Source organism: Diceros bicornis, chromosome 4, assembly GCF_020826845.1.
Source record: "Diceros bicornis minor isolate mBicDic1 chromosome 4, mDicBic1.mat.cur, whole genome shotgun sequence".
Classification (NCBI taxonomy): domain Eukaryota; kingdom Metazoa; phylum Chordata; class Mammalia; order Perissodactyla; family Rhinocerotidae; genus Diceros; species Diceros bicornis.
Window position 1 is genome coordinate 58536280 of NC_080743.1, and position 15350 is coordinate 58551629.

The window sequence follows — 15350 nt, forward strand, 5'->3', positions numbered from 1 at the left end:
CATTTTACATTCCCACTAGGAATGTACGAGGGGTTCTCTGCATCCCCTCCAGCATTTGGTGTTATCATTGTTTTTTATTTTAGCCATTCTGATAGGTGGATAGTGATATCTTATTATGGTTTTAATTTACATTTCCCTAATGTTAATGATGTTGAACATCTTTTCATGTGCTTATTTACCATCTGTATATCCTCTTTGATGAAATATCTCATTTCTTTTGCCTGTGTTCTGATTGAGTTGTTTGGTTTTTTGTTGTTGAGTTTTGAGAGTTCTTTATATATTCTAAAACTAGTCCTTTGTTAGATGTGTAGTTTATGTATATTGTCTCCTACTCTGTAGCTCGTTTTTTCATCTTCTTAACAGGGTTTTTTGCAGAGCAAAAGTTTTAAATTTCAGTGAAATCCAATTTATCAATTTTCCCTGTTTTTCCTTTTATGCGTGGTGCTTTTGTTGTAAAATCTAAGAAATTTTTGGCCTGTCCTGGATCCTGAAGGTTTTCTCCTATTTTTTTTCCTAAAAGTTATATAGTTTTATGTTTTACATTTAAGTCTATGACTTGTTTTTAGCTAATTTTTGTATAAGTTGTGAAACTTAGGTTGAGTTTCATTTTTTTGCCCATAGATGTCCAAGTGCTCCAGCACCATTTGTTGAAAAGGCTATGTTTCCTCCATTAAATTGCTTTTGCAGCTTTATCAAAAATCTGTTGGGCATGTTTACGTGGATTTATTTCTGGGTTATAGGTTTTGTTCTATTGATCTATGTGTCTGTGCCTCCGTCAATACCACATAGCCTTGGTTACTGTAGCTATCTAAGAGGTATTGAAATCGGGTAGACTGATTTTTTCTTATTTATTCTTCTTTTTCAAAATTGTTTTAGCTGTTCTACTTTCTTTGCATATAAATTTTAGAATAATCTTGTCTATGCCTACAAAAAAATTTGGCTAGGATTTTGATAGGAATTGTGTTAAACCTGTATGTCAGTTTAAAGGAGAATTGACATCTTTACTAATATGTGTCTTCCAATCTATGAATGCAGTTTGTATTTCATTGATTTAGATCTTTGATTTCTCTCATCAGCATTATGTAGTTTTCAGCATATAAGTCCTAACATGTTTTGTTAGGTGTACCCTTAAATATTTCATTTTATTTGAGTGATTATAAATGGCATTGTATTTTTGATTTCTGTGTCCACTTGTTCATTGGTAGTATATCGAAGTACAACTGATTTTCGTATGTTTATCTTCTATCCTGTGACCTTGCTGAATTCACTTATTAGTTCTAGGAGTTAGTGTTTTTTTTTTTTTTTTTTTTTTTTAAGATTCCTTGGGATTTCCTATGTAGACAATCATGTCATTTGCCAATAGGGCCGGTTTTATTCTTTCCTTTCTGATCTATATGTCTTCTATTTCTTTTTCTTGCCTTAGCACTGGCTAGAATTTCTAGCAGTCTGTTGAATTATAGTAGTAAGAGTGGACATCCTTGCCTTATTCTCTTAGGGTGGAAAGCATTCAGTCTTTCACACTAAAGTGTAATCTTATCCATTGGTTTTTTGTAGATGCTTTTTATTAAGCTGATGAAGTTCTCCTCTATTTCTATTTTTCTGAGGATTTTTATCATGAATGGGTGTTGGATTAGTTTCTTAGGACTGCTGTAACAAAATACCACAAACTGAGTGTCTCAGAACAATAGAAACTTATTGTCTCATAGTTCTGGAGGCTAGAAGTCCAAAAGCAAGGTGTCAGCAGGGTGATGCTCCCTCTGAAACCCGTGGGGGAATCCTTCCTTGCTTTTCCTAGCTTCTGGTGGTTTGCCAGCAGCCTTTGCATTCTTTGGCTTATAGGTGCATCACTCTGTCTTCTGTCTTCACGTGGTATTCTTTGTGTGTGTGTGTGTGTGTGTGTGTGTGTGTGTGTGTGTGTGTGTGTGTGTGTGTGAGAGAGGAAGATCAGCCCTGAGCTAACATCCATGCTAATCCTCCTCCTTTTGCTGAGGAAGACCGGTTCTGAGCTAATATCTATTGTCAATCCTCCTCCTTTTTTTTTTTTTCCCCCAAAGCCCCAGTAGATAGTTGTATGTCATAGCTGCACATCCTAGTTGCTGTATGTGGGACAGGGCCTCAGCATGGCCGGACAAACGGTGAGTCGGTGCGCGCCCAGGATCCGACCCCCAGGCCACCAGTAGCAGAGCGCACGCTCTTAACCGCTAAGCCACGGGGCAGGCCCTTCACGTGGTATTCTACTTCGGTGTCTTCACATTGTCTTCCCTCTGTATCTCTCTCTGTGTCTAAATTTTCTCTTTGTATGAGGACAGTCATATTGGATTAGAACCCACCCTGGTGACATCATTTTAACTTGATTACCTCTGTAAAGATCTTATTTCCAAATAAGGTCTGAGGTACTGGAGTTGAAGACTTCAACATATCCTTTTTGGGGGGACATAATTCGACCTATAACACGTGTCGAATTTTGTCAAACGCCTTTTTTGTATTGAGTGATACCATGTGATTTTTCTTCTTTAACCTGTTAATATAGTGGATTACATTGATTAATTTTTTCAAATATTGAACCAGCCTTGCATTCCTGAGATAAAGCCCACTTGGTCATGGTGTATAATTATTTTCATATATTGCTAAATTCTATTTGCTAATCCTTTGTTGGGATTTTTGCATCTATTTTCATGAAGGATCTTGGTCTGTAGTTTTCTTTTTTTTTGTACTGTCTTTGGTTTTAGGATCATGGTTTGTATTTTTTGAGGAAATAGTACATATTGTCTAAGTTGTCAAACTTCATGTTTGACATTTATGTTTGTATTTATGCGTGTAGAGTTGTTCTTAGTATTCCCTTATTATCCTTTTGATGTCTCCAGTGTTGGTAGTGATATCCCATTTTGTTCGTGATATTGGTAATTTGGGTTTTCTCTTTTTCTTTGCGAGTCTTACTGGATGTTTATCAATTTTGTTGATCCTTTCAAAGAACCATCTCTTTGTTTCATTGATTTTCTCTGTTTTTTCTGTTTTCCATTTCATCAGTTTCTGCTCTTATCTTAATTACTTCCTTTGTTCTGTTTTCTTTGGGTTTACTTTGCTTTTCTTCTTTTTTTTTCTTTAGGGTTAAAGCTGAGGTCATTAACTTGTGACCTTTTTTATTTCCTAATATAGGCTTTTAGTGCTGTAAATTTCTCTTTCGGTGATGTTTTACCTGCATCCCACAAATTTTGATATTGTTTTTCATTTTCATTCAGTTCAAAATATTTTCTAATTTTTACTTTTGATTTCTTTGTTCTGCGGGTTATTTTGAAGTATGTTATTTAGTTTCCAAATATTTGGAGATTTCCACGTATTTTATTTTAATGATTTTTGGTTTAATTCTCCTGTAGTTAGCATATTTCATATGACCTGAATCCTTTTAAATTTATTGAGACTAATTTCATGGCCCAGGATATAGTCTATCTTGGTATATGTTCTGTGGGCACTTGAAAAGATATGTATTCTGTTGTTGTTGGGTGGAGATGTATTGAACACATGTTGATTGGATCCTGTTGGTTAATAGCGTTGTTGGGTTCTTCTGTATCCTTGTTAATTTTATGTATAGTTTTATCAATTGTTGAGAGGTGTTGAAGTCTCTAATTATAATTCTGGATTTGTGTATTTCTCCTTTCAATTCTATTAGATTGTGTGTTACATATTTTTCAGCTCTTTGTTTGGTGCATACACATTTAGGATTGCTTTATATTCTTGGTAGAGTGACCCTTTTATAATTATATAATATTCCTCTCTGTCTTTAGTAATTTTCTTTGCTCTGAGGTCTACTTTATCTGATATTAATGTAGCTACTTCTACTTTCCTTTGATTAATGTTTGCATGGTGTATGTTTTCCTATCTTTTAACATTAAACCTGCCTGTATCATTATATTTGAAGTGAGCTTTTTGTAGACAGCACATAGTTGGGTCATGCTTTTTAGTCCACACTGCCAGTCTGTGTCTTTAAATTGATATGTTTATACCATTTATGTTTCATGTAATTATTGATATGTTAGGGCTCAAGTCTGCCATTTTATTTTTTGTTTTCTGTTTGTTCTGTTTTCTGTTTCTCTGTTTTCCTATGGTTTACTTGAACATTTTTTAGAATTCAATTTTGATTTATATATAGTGTTTTTAAGTGTATCTCTTTGTATACCTTTTTAAGCGGTTGCTCTTATACATACATAACTTATGTTACCTTATATATACATAACTTATCATAGTTTCTGCCTGTCGATTTTACCAGTTTGAGTGAAGTATAGAAACCTTACCTCCCTTTCCCCTTCCCTGTGTATAATGTATTTGTCTTAAATATTTTCTCTTTCATTTAGAATCACATTAGACAGTGTTATAATTTTTGTTTCAACTGTCAAACAATTTAGAAAACTCAAGCCTATTGTATTTACCCATATTTTTTCTTACCATGTTCTTTCTTACTTCCTGATGTTTCAAAGTTTCTTTTTTTATCATTTCATTTTTGTTTAGACAACTTCAGGGCTAGGTCTGCTAGTGACAAATTCTTAGTTTTCCTTTATTTGAGAATGTCTTAATTTCCCCTTCATTCCTGAAGGATATTTTCACTAGGTATACAGTTCTTTTCTTTCAGCACTTGAAAAATATTTTGCCGTTTCCTTTGGCCTCCATGGGTTCTGATGAGAAATCCGCTGTCATTCCGATAGTTTTTCCTGTATAGGAAATAGTCATTTTTCTCTGGCTGCTGTCAAGATATTTTCTTGGTCCTTAGTTTTCAGAGGTTTTTGTGTCTTGGCATGGATTTCTTTGAATTGATACTGTTCTGGGTTCACTCAGCTTTTTGAATCTGTAGGTTTTTAAAAATCTACTTTCTCTCTCTTGTTCAGATTGTATAATTTCTATTGTTCTCTCTTCCAGTCACTGATTATTTCCTGTCCACTTAATTCTGTTGTTTAGTTTATCTACTGGGCTTTTTATTTCAATTATTGTATTTTTCAGTTCTAAACTTCCCATTTTCTTGTATCTTCTAATTTTTTGCTGAGACTTTCTGTTTCTTTTCTGAGGGTTTCTATTTTTTCATTTGTTTTAAGGGTGTTTGTAATTGCTTATTGAAGCATTTTATCATGGCTGCTTTAAAATGTTTGTCAGGTAGTTCTAACATCCAAGTCATCTTGCTGTCGGCAGGTATTGATTGTCTTTTTTCATTTGGTTTGAAATTTTCCTGGTTCTTGGTATGACGAGTGAGTTTCATTTGAAACCTGGATGTTTTCTTATTATGTTGTGAGACTCTGGATTTCATGCAAACCTTCTGTTTTAGCTGGCTTTCTCTGACACTGCTCCAGGAGGGGAAGACAGGTGCTGCCTCATCACTGCCAGGTGAGGATAGAAGTTCAGGTTCCCCATTCTGCCTCCTAGGCAGTGGGGGCTCCTTGTTACTGTTAGGGGGGTGGGAATTCTGGTTCTTCATGTTGTCTCCACTGACCCTGGTGCAGGTGGCTTTGTTACCACAGAGGCAAGTCCTGACTCTCCAACAGGGCTCCTCTGACACCGCTCCATGGAAGGAGGCTTATTAGTGCTGGGTGGGTGTGGCTCCCACGGATGCCACAGGCAGGGGAAGCCGGGTGGCGGGGCTGGTTTTGTTACTGGCTGGGGGTGGGAATTCCTGGCTGCCTACTTGGCCTTCTGTAACACAGTCCGGGTGGAAGTGTTGGGGTGATTCATCACAGCCTCATAAAGGTGGAAGTCTAGGCTCCCCATTTGTCTTTGTTGGCATGCATGGACACTGGGCCATTTTGTGTGTGTTTGTGTGTGTGTGTGCGTGCACGTATTTAGCTGGAGTAGAGCAATTATTGTCTAGAAGTTTTCTGTCATGTTAGACTGCCCCTTTTCCAGTCCTTTGGCTAGAGAGAATAGGATTTTGTTGGGGCTTTTTTCATCTGTGCCTGTTGGCGTTTCTGGATTCTTCAGTTCTAAGTCTAGGATATAGGAGGTGAGAAGAAAACCCAGGGAACTCATCACTTTTGTCCCTTGGTCCCAAGATCAAAGTCATCTGTTTGTTTTATATGTAATGTCCAGAGTTTTTAGTTGTACTTAGCTGAAGGAATAGGAAAAGGTACTTCGTGCCATCTTCCCGGAGTGGAAGTTCTAAGAGTGGTCTTTACGGTTTTAAATGGTTGGGGGAAAAAAATCAAAGGAAGAATACTATTTCATGACACATGAAAAGTATATGAAATTCAAATTTCAGGGGGCTGGCCAGGTGGCGTAGCAGTTTAGTTCACGTGCTCCTGTTTGGCAGCCCAGGGTTTGCAGGTTCGGATCCTGGGCACAGACTGATGCACCACTTGTCAAGCTATGCTGTGGCAGGTGTCCCATATAAAGTAGAGGAAGTTGGGCACGGATGTTAGGCCAGGGCCAATCTTTCTCAGCAAAAAGGAGGATTGGCATTAGATGTGAGCTCAGGGCTAATCTTCCTCACACACACACACCCACACACACAAAAGTCTAAAGAAAAAAAAAATGAAATTCAAATTTCAGTGTCCACAAATAAAGTTTTACTGGAAAACAACCTCACCCACTCGTTTATGTATTGTCTCTGCTTCACACAATGGCAGAGTTGAGTAGTTGTGACAGAACCACATATCCACAAAACCTAAAATATTTACTCTCTTGTCGGCCTCTGGATTAAGATCTAGAATATTTTTAAAAAACAAGCAAAGGAAAAGCAAAATAAAAACTCCTGGAAATCAATGAGAAAAGGAAACAACCTGATAGAAAATCGGGCAAGAGCTAGGAATAGGCATTTCATAGATAAGGACACATAAAAGCCAACAGGATCATATCGTCGGGCTGCGACGTTGCCCTTTCTCATGTGCTCACCACGGAATGGCTGCTTCTGACAACACCCAGGCTCATGGAGTTTTTCCACCATCTGCTCCCAACTAAGTCAGCCACCTCTGAAGCTACTGATTTTCAGTTTTGCCCACCTTGTAGAAGTATCAGCCAAAGGAGCTGGGAGTGGGAGAAGCTCCAAACTGAAACACCTGACCACACTCTTCTTATCCAAGGGCCCACAGTTTCTTGTTGTTACTGGGTTTTTTTTTGTTGTTGTTGCTGAGGAAGATTTGCCCTGAGCTAACATTTGCTGCCAATCTTCCTTTTTTTGTATGTGAGCTGCCACCGCAGCATGGCCGCTGACAGACGGGGGTGTAGGTCTGTGCCCAGGAACCGAACCCAGGCTGCCGAAGCCGAGCATGCTGAACTTAACCACTGGGGCTGGCCTCTTGTTGTTATTGTTTTTTAATAGACACTGTCAACTTGTTGTATGCTTCTGGTCAGTTTCCAGACTCCTGAAATGGTTATTTTTGACAATTTTTTGAATAGCGTCATTGCTTTTTGGGGAGAGGATTTATCAATTGAAATATTTTGTAGTAAAATTGTTTTATTTTTTTAAATTTTATTTTTTTATTTTTTTGGTGAGGAAGATTCGCCCTGAACTAACATCCGTTGCTGATCTTCCTCTCTTTTTGCTTGAGAAAGATTAGCCCTGAGCTAACATCTGTGCCAGTCTTCCTCTATTTTGTATGTGGGATGCCTCCACAGCATGGCTGATGAGTGGAGTAGGTCTGTGCCCAGGATCTGAACCCACAAACCCTGGGCCACTGAAGTGGAGCGCTTGGAACTTGAACCATTCGGCCACGGGGCCAATCCTGTAAAATTGTTTTAGAGAGAGAAAAGGTAAAATTAGAAGATCAGCTTCAGTGGTGCAACACATACATCCAGGAAGAGTCAGGTCAACATGGGGGATCCCGAAAGTATCAAATGATGTAACAAAATCTCCCAGGAGTGAAGGATATGAGTTTTCAGATTGAAAGCAACCAATGAGTGCCCAAGGTAATGAATGGGAAAAGAAAAACCAACTCTAACGGACATTATAGGAATATTTTAGAATATTGGGATAAAGCTTCAGAAAGAGAATCCACGTTGAAGGGTATGGGATTGGGTGGTGTCATTAAATTCTGCAGGAAGATGATATATAACCCTAAATCTGTTCTCAATCAAATCAGTCTAGGATGTGGGTAGAATAAAGACTTGTTCAGAAAGGTAAGATCTCAAAAGATGTATGCCCCATGTACCTGTTCTCAGAAAGCTGTGGAAGGATATGCTCTGATAAAATGAAGCAATAAGCCAGAAAATGAGGTGATCTGGGAGCAGGAGACCCAACCCAGGAGAGGGACCAGAGACTTCCCAGATGATGACAAAGGGGTAGAACACTTGTTGTACAGCCGCAAGGCCAGGACAGAGCAGGATGGTGTGAGACTCTGGGGTGATGTTTGCATAAAGAAAAATGGAAAATTGAGTGGAGAGGTGTTATAAAGAGCCGTTGGAGGCGTGTGGGAAAACTTAGCCAGAGATTTAAGGAAATCCAAGTAAATGGAAGGAGGAAAAAGAGCAGTTAATTCCTGGAGAAATTGTTGTATAGGAATAAAAACAATATAATACATAACTCGATTCAGCAGCACTTGGTGTTTACATAGTCACGTAACAGTGAGAACACTGGAGGGTTTGAGCAGGGAGCGACATAACTGGATTTAACCAGTTTACGTTAAAACATCACGTATGATTACAGTATTAAGTATACTTATTAAAGTATAACTTGCAGAAAGTAAAATGAACCCATTTTAGGTGTTCAGTTTGATGGATTTTGACAAATGTCTGCAGCTGTGTAACCACTATCACAATAAATATAGAACATTTCAATCACCCAAAAGGTCCTCTTGCGCCCTTTCCCAGTCAGTCAGTAACTCCCCCCTTCATGGCCCCAGGCAACCACTGATCTGCTTTCTATCACTTTAGATGAGACTTATCTTTTCCAGAGTTTCGTGTAAATGGAATCATGCTGTATGTGCTTCTTTGCGTCTGGCTTCTTTCACTCAGCAGAATGTTATTGAGATTCATCCATGTGGTTGCACCATCAGCAATTCTTTTTTTACTGCTAAGTGGTCTTCTGTTGTATGAATGTGCTACCATTTGTTCATGCATTCATCTAGATTTACGTTTTAAAGGGACCCTGTAGAATAGACTCCAGGGGCCAGAGTGGAAGCAGGAAGACCTGTCTCAGGTGGTCCAGGTAAGAGATCAAAGTGACTTGTCACATCTGCCCCAGTGCCGTTCTGCAAACATGGCCAAGCACATCCCCACCTCAGGGCCTTGGACCTGCTGTTCTCAGCCCCGAAGGCTCTCCTCCCAGGTGTCTTCGGAGTTTGCTTTCTCACTTCATTCAGGTCTCTGTTCAGCTGTCACCAACCCCCCCGCCCCCCAGCACCCTTTGTCTCTTCCTTGCCCTGTGTTTCTTCTTTGCCCTTATGGCCACACGACGTTATTCCTGTTTGTACACTTCTTGTCTGCTGCCCCCACCAAAGTGTGAGCCTCATGGTGGCGGTGTCTAGAACACATGCATTTTATAAATATTTGTGGAGTGACTAAATGTGGGCTCCCTGAGAACAGGGTCTGTGTCTTTTGTCTTTGTCACTCTGTGCCTGGCACATAGTAGAAGTGCAAGGTGTGTTACTTGGACAAGAGGGAAGCAGTTGAGGGTTAAAGCTGTAAATAGTAAATTTCCACCAGGATGTGCCTTTCAGGTGGCTTCAGGTGCACTTCCCCAGGTAGAGACAAGGGCCTAAAAAAGACATGGGGGGCTGGTCCAGTGGCGTAATGGTTAAGTTCGTGCGCTCTTCTTCAGTGGCCCGGGGTTCGCTGGTTCGGATCCTGGGTGTGGACCTACGCACTGCTCATCAAGCCATGCTGTGGCGGCGTCCCACATACAAAATAGAGGAAGATGGGCACAGATGTTAGCTCAGAGCTAATTTTCCTCAGCAAAAAGAGGAGGATTAGCAATGGATGTTAGCTCAGAGCCAGTCTTCACAAAAAAAGAAGAGAAAGATGGCCCAGGTTGACAAGCAGCAGTCAGGGGTGTGGCGGTGAGCAGACTCGGAGGCTGCAGGCAGGGAGGCCGCCAATGTTCTGAGTGTTACATGAGTAGTGGTGTGAGAGCTTCTCCTTGGGGAGGGAGGGGGAACCAGAGGGACCCCTCCACTCTACCCCAGAGCCTCTGGCCGCTGACCTTTGTATGCCCTGCGTCTTCTCTCCCGCTGCTCAGACTCCCCAGCATAGTTGTGGAGCAGGCTACCTCTTAGAACACTTGACCAGCTGGCAGAAATGTCCCAGAACAAAGTAAAGAGACCATTAACAGCTGTCGATTGATCTGGGCATGAGAGTTGCTGTGCTTGTGGCAACAATAGAACTTAATTAAATTGGCTGGTTTGGCAGCTCCTGAGATGCTGCCTTGATCTCTGTAGCTTCCAGGTGGCCACTTCTGGGTTACAAACACATCCTGAAATTGGAGGTTTGTTTTTGGGTGACGTGCCTGCTGTAGTGGTTGGATGGTAATTATGTAGATTTTCCTCTGAAACTTAATTTCACAGTCTGTCAAAACGGGCTTGTTATATTTATCTCTTAAATCATTAAGAAATAATAATTAGACCAAAAGTGGTTTAAAATGTTTCTGTATTAAAAATAATTTTTAGCTTGAAACTGCTGCTCATAATTGGTTCTTGGGGTTGGTATTTAGAACTGTCTTAGGAGATTCTAAATGAAAAGATACCTTACGTGCTTGGCTAGAGGATGGTTTTTAGCACTGTCGCTTTGCTCTGTTGTGGGTACACAGGAGAGGCAGAGGGGTTAGCATGGAGCCTAGGGTTGGGTCTCCCTGGTGGATGACGGTAGTTAAGCTTCATGGAGGGCTCACTCTGCAGGCCCTGTTCTAATTGCTTTGCTGTATGAACTTGTCTAATTACAGCAGGAGGTGCTGTTACTCTCCCATCTTGCAGATGAGAACACCAAGTACCCAGCCCAGAGTTAAGGAGCCAGTCAGTTCTGGAACCAGGACTGGAGCCCAGACAGTCTGACTCCAGAAACTGCACTTTTGACCACTCGCTCCTACTGCTTCCATTTATTCAGCACCTACTGCATGTCGTGTCCTGAACAGATGCTAGCCCGACTAAATCCTCACATCAGCGCAGGTGTGATTCATGGGGTGGAAGAGGAAACCAAGGCTTAGAGAATTAGAGAATTAAGAATTTGCCCCAGGTCATTTCTCCTTCCTTCCTTTCTCCCTCCCTCCCCTCCTCTCTCCCTCCTTTCCTTCCTTTCTTCCAACACATGTTTACTGAGAGCTTAATATGCATCAGGCACTGTCCTAGGCCCTGGGGTTACCTCAGTGATCAAGGTAATTGTCAAAAGACTGTGATTCATATTCTCGTGATGCTTCTATTCCAGTGGGAAGAGACATACAGTAAACCAATAAATAAGTAAACAAATGAGAAAATGCCAGATAATAAGTTACCAGAGAATTAAAATAAAGTGATGTGATGAAGAGTGAGGGGTCACTTCTTTAGATGATTCTTAGGGAGGCCTCTTTGTGAGGAAGTGACATCTCAGCTGAGATCTGGATGACAAGTCAGAGACAACCATGCAAAGACCAGAGGAGGAACATTCCAGACAGAGGGGGCATGTACAGATGTCCAAAGGTGTGACACAGTGAGTGAAGGGGAGAGTGGGCAGAGAGGTCGGTGGGAAGGAGGGTCAGATCATGGCGGCCTTGGTGAGGCAAAATGGAGACTTAGGGCTTTATTTGTAAACACAATGGGAAGATGTTGGAAGGTTCTAATTAGAGGAGTAATGGGATCTGATTTTTGTTTATAAGAGATCGTGTTGTCTGCTGGGTGGCAATTGGTTTGTGGGGGCCAGTGTGGCATCAGGGAACTCTTTAGACATCTGGTAAGAGATGGCGATGGCTAGTATTGGGGTGGTGGGTATGGGGAGAACGGGATACGTGTGTTCAGGTGTGTTTTGGAGGAAGAGATGACTTGGCTTGCTGATGAATTTGATGTAGGGAGCTAAGGAGAGAGATGAATTGGGCCTGAGCCACTAGGTAGATAACGATGCAATTTACTGAAATTGAGAATGCTGGAGTGAAGCAGCTTGGGGAAGGTCTAGGGTAGACATGCTGAGTTTGTGTATCTCTTAGCTGTCTTGTCAAGTGGGCGTCTCCATATTTGAGTTGAATTCCAGAGAGTGATTAGGGCTGGAGATCTGGATCTGGGAGTCTGTGGTATACTGTTGATACATAAAACCATGGGAACTGGAGCTGACCTTGGAGAGAAGGTAGATGGAGGAGAGGACCAAGTCCTGGGATGTGCCGGCGTTTATTGGTTGAGCTGAAAAGGGCCAGCCAGTGAAAGAGAAGGAAAGCCAGATGCGTGCAATGCCAAGGAAGCCAAGAGAAGAAGTGTTTCTGGAAAGAGAGAGTGGGTGGAATACTACAAGTAAATTCAGAGTGGAGAGCATGAAGGTCATTGCTGACCCCGGGCAGAGCCGTTTCAGGGAAGCCCGATTGGAACGAGTTGAAGAGAAAATGTCAGATGTGGAAGTATATAGGCCTCTAGACAACACTTGCAATGAAGGGGGCAGAGAAAGGTGGTCGCCAGAGGGGTCAAGTTAGGGTCTTTTCAGACATGGAGAATAGAGCATGTTTGTTTCCTGGTGGGAGACATCCACATGGGAGGGAGAGAGCCATGGCAGAGAGAGAGGGCGTGACTGCAGGGGTGCTGTCCTCGAGAAGGCGTGATGGTGTGAGACAGCGGCCATGGAAACAGGAGGGATGGCTGAGAGGGTGAGCAAGGGGGAATTTCGGCGGTTTGGGTGATGAGAAGGTGAGGGACCTGTCACTTGACTGCTTCCAGTTTTCCTGGATGAAGAGGCAAGCTTGTCAGGCAGGGGTTGGGTGGGGAGTGTAGTGGGTTTGAAGAGAGGAGAGGGTGTGGAGTGGTCCATTTGGAGAGAAGGCAGGTAAACTTACTAGGGGCCCATGGTGGGATTGTAGCATTGTGTCCATTGGAGAACAGTGGCCATATGTGTTCTGCAGCAGGGGTCAGCGGTGGTAAGCAGCAGGGCAGGCAGGTACCTGGGTTTAACCAGGGGTGGGGGCTTTCCAGGTGAGAACAATGGAGAGAGGGAATCCAGTGTGGGTTGGGGGGCTGCAAGGTTTAGTGAGTGGCAGGGCACCCAGGCCTTTCTGTCTCCACCCAGCCCTGCTTCCAGCATAACCATTGCCACCTCTTTCTCCTCCTCCTCCCTCTGAGAAGTACCAGCAGGGACTTCCCAGGCTAAGCAGTCCTGGACTTCTGTGACTGAGTCCTGATGGAGTACCCCTGGCGCCACCTCCCTTCCTCCCTTCCCTGTTTCTGAACATTTCTTTTTTGGTTGGCTCAGGATCCCAGCAAGAGAGGAGACAGTGGTGGGTGTCCCAAAAGTCAGCTAAAGCCTGTGTCAGCGAGGCGCTGCTGATGCCCTGTCTCCAAATCTGCTTGGAGGGATTCAGCATATAAATCAATGAAATAAAGACTGCCATGCCCCAGTGATACCTTTTCTTTTTCTCTCTAGGTTTTGGAGATGGCTTCTGGTCAAGGATTTGCCAAAACCGCTGGTGAGATCCTGAGCTGCCATCTGTTCCCAGCAGTGTCTTTGCCACTCCTGGCTGACTTCTCCCAGCCTCCTTCCCAGCTTTGTTCCATGCTGACCCCTCGGTGTAGGAAATATCCCTGTTTATTCCTCTAGGATGCTTTCTTGGTTAAAGAATATCATCCAGCAAACTCTGGCTGAGGATCTGGAGGCTGAGATGGAAGGATGTAGCTTCACAGCCCATTTTATCCCACCTCTGAGGGCGGGCCAGGGCCTCGTGGGGGGCAGGGGACGCGGTCTTCTAGGGACAGCCCTGTTGCCTCCAGGACTCAATCTTCTGCTTTCCAGCTTGTGCACAGCTCACTCCTAAAGCTTCTGGTGACCCTGGAGAGACAGAGAAACTGAGGACAACCTTCTTTGCAGTTCCCATGGAAATGAGGTGAATGGAGGTGTAGAGAGACCAGCAGGGCAGGTGGTGACTACAAACATCGTTCAGTCCCTGGAGGGTGGGGTCAGGGATGGTACCCGCTGGGGATGAAGTGTTCAGGAACTCCTGCACAGACCCAGGCTCTACGGCTGTGACTTAAGACCCACAGGGACTTAAAACATCTGTTTCCATTTATGTGCAGGGAAAGCCTGTGACTCTCCCTCCCCCTGGATGCCATGAGGTCAGCGGGTCCACCACATCTTCTGCTTTAACAGTGGACACCGTTCTTAATGTCAGGGATGCCAGAATAATCTGTTTGACTTACAATGCTATAGGAGAGTGGTTTTGTTTTTTCAAAGCAGCAGGTTTGCCTTGCTGACCACGTGTGATTTAGGCAGGTGATAAAGTTTGTGGCGTGCCAGGATGAAGTTGGGCATGTGCTGAAACACAGGGAGGAGTGGTTCTGGGTTGTGGACGGTCCAAACTCGCATCATTTAGAGTCTCATGAATCACTTTGGCAGGCTCAGGATCAGCCCAGCAAGGGCTTTTGCCCATCCCTCTCTATGGTGTGTTTTTGGCTTCCCTTCACTGCTCCCCCTTCCGAGACTCTCCAGCCCCTGGGCCCCCTGGCACGGTGCTTCCTCTGCTCTGCATTGTGATGACTTGGGCATTCGTCTTGTCCCCTACCCTGGAGGGGTGGGCACGGCCCTCCTGCTTAGAGTGATCCTTCTGCCCGTGGCCCGCCCAGCATCCCTCAGGACAGGTATTAGTTGAATCGCTCCTTCATTCACCCCCCTCACTTTGTTCCCCTGCTCCTCCCCCAGAGGGTCCTTCCTGGTGCTGCTCCTGAGGGAGTGCTTCCGAGACCTGTGCTGGCTGGCCACCATCCACAACATTGGCGGGGAGGTGGGGCTGCTGGTGACCAGTATCGTCCCGCAGACCCCATTCTTCTGGGCCATGCACGTCACTGAGGTATGGGCTTGTGGTTGGCCCTTTTGGACTTTGGTGCCTTCCCGTGTAGCCTTCCTGGGGTGAGCGTGGTGATGGGGGCCAGTCAGTCTTGCAAACCAGGATCACTGCAGTCTGATCCCTGGTTTCAGTCTCCTTCTCTCTCCCACCTTGTACCTTTGGTTCCCTTGGGGCCGGTTAGTGGTGCTGAAGTAACAGGTGACATCTGCAGAGACAGATGTGTGATGCGATGCAGGTAGTGAGGCTCGTTGCATTTGTGCCACCTACAGACTCTGCACCAGAACATGCAGGCGCTATTCAGCACCCTGGCCAAGGCAGAGGAGCAGCAGCCCTTCCTGCAGGACTCGGCCGTGCAGCGTGGGACCCGCTGTCTGGCAGAGTACCACCTGGGGCATTACGGGTGGGCCTGGAACAGGTGTGTGCCCAGCAGGGCTGGAGGGTATAG

General features: G+C 43.6%; 1 protein-coding gene across 2 annotated transcripts in view; it reads left to right on the forward strand.

Moving 5' to 3' along the window:
• Positions 1-15350, forward strand: part of TDRD10 (tudor domain containing 10) — a 44866-nt gene that overhangs the window by 26715 nt on the left and 2801 nt on the right. For both annotated transcript variants that reach the window (XM_058539295.1, XM_058539294.1), the window contains exons 7-10: positions 13492-13534; positions 13858-13948; positions 14761-14908; positions 15175-15320. In XM_058539295.1, coding sequence (XP_058395278.1) covers positions 13492-13534; positions 13858-13948; positions 14761-14908; positions 15175-15320 — 428 coding nt within the window. The remainder of the gene's footprint in view (positions 1-13491; positions 13535-13857; positions 13949-14760; positions 14909-15174; positions 15321-15350) is intronic.